At 39.9% G+C, this 4070-nt stretch overlaps 1 protein-coding gene across 1 annotated transcript; it reads left to right on the top strand.

Moving 5' to 3' along the window:
- The first annotated feature begins 1921 nt into the window (after nucleotides 1-1921).
- On the top strand, nucleotides 1922-3402 carry kiss1 (KiSS-1 metastasis suppressor). The gene is made up of 2 exons (XM_087178890.1): nucleotides 1922-2042; nucleotides 3096-3402. The coding sequence occupies exons 1-2, from the start codon at nucleotides 1949-1951 to the stop codon at nucleotides 3317-3319; spliced, it is 318 nt and encodes a 105-aa protein (XP_087035016.1). The 5' UTR covers nucleotides 1922-1948; the 3' UTR covers nucleotides 3320-3402.
- Nucleotides 3403-4070: the final 668 nt, after the last annotated feature.

Genomic DNA, 4070 nt, shown 5'->3' on the forward strand with positions numbered 1-4070 from the left:
AGTTCCTGGCATTTCTAACAGTTTCAGATTTTGTCAGCAACCAGCATTGCAGTTTAGCTTCAGCTTGGGCAGAAGTAGCAATCCACCACAATTTCTCCAGAAATTGCATTGTCTAGTTACTGAGGACATGTGTAAACATTCTACATGTGAGATCATTGTGTTTGGTGTCAAATGAACCATCTGAGCTCAATGATAATCATACATGTTTATGGTCTCCATAATATGATTTCACTGGAGAACATTACAGATAGTAACTGAAGAAGATCCCTGATTATGCATCCCCTGTGAAGAATCAGTCTGTAGTTCATTAGTCTCTTTGAATGTTGTGTTACAGAAAATGTCCTTGTATTAGTATTTTTAGTCTGTATTATTCAGCCCTCGGTTATTCAGGGTGCTGTCATTGTGTTCTTATTGTCATGACCTCTAGGCTTTTGTGTTGACCAGAAACCTGATTCCAGGTCTATTATAGAAAGAGCAGAGTAAAGCATCATGGGAGTTTACTGATAGACCAGCTGGATGAAGAGGAAGGAATGTGGTGTGCACACACACATACACACACACACCAGCAACCAGTGGTCAGTGATGATGACGCAGGAGGTGTGGCCCTATAAAGAGCCCTCTGATCCAGGAGGAGGACCAGGGTCTCAGTCAGTCAGCACTTGCCTGCAGCAGACAGGTAAGGCCATCGCACTTTATACTCACTGACTGATGATGTGAGGATGTGCTTGTGTGTGTGTGTGTGTGTGTGTGTGTGTGTTTGTGTGTATGTGTGAAACTGAGACAATGAATGTGGTAGCGTTCTTTTGAATGAACAGTGGTCACAGTTCAGCAGCACCTGGTGTCTGAGAAGGATCAGTGGTAATGCAGAAGGCATCATTTATAAACAGCTGGATCTGGATCTGAATGATCACTAAGGTGATGTCAACACACCTATGGAGACAGGGGTGGAGATATAAAAACACATCAGTCACTAATGTCTTTATATCATGTTCAGTGTGGACAAGACCAGAGTCTGGAAACCGAATTTAAAAAAATCATTATTTTTCTCTGGATTATGTAACAAAAAATAAAACATTATATGAACTGATTTTATTTCAGCTTGAAGACATGAGGACGCTAGGACCCAAAGTCTCACTTTGTGCTAGAGGGGAAAACTATATATGGGCCTGATCCCTCTCTAATAATCAAGTATTTAAAACAGGATCCAGATCCAGATAGAGGTTAATATTTATCTCATTAGGTTCAACTTGACCTTTAATGTCGAGCTTTGAGTTTGATTTGTATTCATTGATTGTCACAAGGCACACACACACACGATTAATTATTGATCAGTAAGGTTTTTCATCTCTGGGGGGGTGCTGGTGCTGAGGTCAGACTGATCAGGATCCAGCTGCACCCAGTCAGACTCTACTGGTCCACGTTAAAGGGGACAGGACAGGAAACTGTCTCAGGACACAGACACTCTCTGTCACTCAGCTACAGTTGGATCCTAATTATATGATTGTGATGTTGGAGGACTTGACAGAAACTTTAACTACAAATTTGTGTTTAATCAAATTACAATGACTTGGGCAGGAATGATATTAAAACCTAAGAACAAAGTTTCTTATTCTGTGGGGGATGTGGATATAGTGTTGTGGTTCAGTAACTTACAGGGGCCACAGCTGGTTTGATCAGGTCCTGAATGAGGTGCAATCATTCAACTTTTCCCATGTGAGGCTGATGTCTGGATTGACCCTGAACCCTGAAGTGCAGTCACTCATACAATCAAAAAATAAGCAATAAAATAAAAATTAGTTAGTAGATAATAGATGTAAATCCATAGATAACAGTGATCTGTGCTTCTGTAAAAGTTTGCTCTACCCTCACCTCCACCAGCATCAGTAACATCTGAATCATTTCTGTCTGCTTACAGATTGACTTCAGCTGCTCTAACACACTGACTGTGATGATGCCTCGACTCATTGTTGCTCTGATGGTGGCTACTTTGTCAACAGAGGTCTACAGCACCAGCACTGTGACATCCACCCACCTCAGTGAAGGTACAGAGTCAGAGGTCTGTAGGCTTGAGTGAATGACCCTGGATTTAACTGACTACATGACAGCAGAACTACAGTTCTGCTGAGTGCTCACAGATTCGGTCAGAGCTCAGTCCAACACAATCAATGTATCTACACGTAAGAAGGAAGCAAACACAAGCTTAAAGACCGTTCAAGAGATTGCTGCTGAGGGTAAAGTCAGTGTCAGGATCAGATCATTGTCCATCAGAACTTTATTAACATTGTTTTGACTTGTATCTTCACCTTGATTATAATTTGAAGGCAGAGAGTGGGATCTTTTCAACAGGACAACTCACTGAGCCAGTGTACCATCCACACTGAAATGAGTGATACCTTTTTGCCATAGCTCTGATGTTGGTCTTAAAGATCCCACATTTTGCACTTCTCCTGTGTTTTATTTGAAGTGTTGATCCATAAGGAGATATATTTGTGGTTTTAAGAACCAAAAACCATCTCAATGTAGTTTTACATCTCCTCTCTCAGGCTTCTCTCTGGAGCTCTAGTGACAACAGATCAGTGAGCCAATCAGAAGAGAGGAGGCTCTGAGCATCTCTTCTGACTGGCTGAATGTTTTCTTAGTGATCCAATGAAATTAGCAGATTTCAGGTAAATGCTGCAAAGTTGGATGGTGGGTCCAGGTGGGCAGGGTGAGTCAGTCCTGACAACTGGTTTTTAAGGCTTAGTTTCTGAATAAGGCTGTGTGCATTCCTCTGTGGATTGAGTGCTTTGATACTTTCACAGTATTAATATAGAACCTAGACCTGCTTTATAATCAAACAACACATGGCAATCTACCTTCATACTAATGGACCTTTAACAGAGAAAGTCAGAAACAGAAAAACAAAAATCTGACTTCTTGTTTTCATTAACTCTTAGTTGAACTTTAAATTGAAATTTTAAATATTTTCTAAAATTAAATTTTGTTTTTTTAATTCATGTAAAATATTTTTATAATACAATATTAATATTGTATTATTTCTGTTCAGGTTTGATTTAACAATTAATGTATAACAACTTGTCTTGTTTGTCCTTCAGATCAGGCTATACTCAAAACCCTGAGAGAGTTAAGCCATGCATCAGTGCCACCATCAGCAAAGAATTCTGGGAATTTAGCTGCTGATAAGATCCATTTAGCTGATGGAAAGTTTCCCAGGACAGGATGGTGGTTCCTGAAGGTGGTCCTCCCTCAGACTGTGAAAAAACGTCACGACGTGTCCTCGTACAACCTGAACTCTTTCGGTCTACGTTACGGGAAATGACACAACATCTGACGACTGCTGTTTCCTGTTAGAGCTTATATTCTCATTTCATTTGTATATTCAAACAATGTCACTGTTAAAGACTCAATAAAAAATTAATTAAAGGCTCAGTTGTTGTTCACGTGACTCTACACAAGGGTTGCCACCCATCCCGTATAACACGGGATTGTCCCATATTTTAAATAAAATGCTGCGTCCTGTATTGAATCAATATGGGACAAAATTGCTGAAATCAAAAATCACTGCTCTGCACAAAAATCATTGCTCAATCAAAACTCAAAAAACAAAGTGCTGTGTTAATGTAATGTCAGTGAAACCAAACCAGTAATAGGCTACAACTGGATTGGAGAAGTTTATCAATGAGAAGCAGACGGGAAAACTCTGTGTTCTGTGAGAAAATGCAGCACTAGAGCTGTCATTAAGGCTAAATCCTAACCAGGGGCCAGGGTTCAAGTCTAACCAGTGGCCCTTTGTTGCATGTCATCCTCTCTCCCTGACTTTCCTCTCTATTACTAATTGTAAATCAGCATTAAGTTACATTTTTTGTTACCATTGATATTATTGTAACTTTGGGTCGTAAGCACATGAAAGAGTATGTATTAGTATTTTTAAGTCTCACAAAATCTTTGCGTCACTGGGGGTGGTTATTTCTTCCCATAAAAGGTGGCAACCCTACTCTACACACAAGAAACAGGGACCTACATCAGATCACTGACCAGGATTTTAAACAGTTCACATTTTATTTTATGGA

The sequence above is a fragment of the Seriola lalandi genome, unplaced genomic scaffold (assembly GCF_002814215.2).
Source record: "Seriola lalandi dorsalis isolate HSWRI2012SDOR001 ecotype SW California unplaced genomic scaffold, Sedor1 jcf7180002054748, whole genome shotgun sequence".
In the NCBI taxonomy this organism is placed as follows: Eukaryota; Metazoa; Chordata; class Actinopteri; order Carangiformes; family Carangidae; genus Seriola; species Seriola lalandi.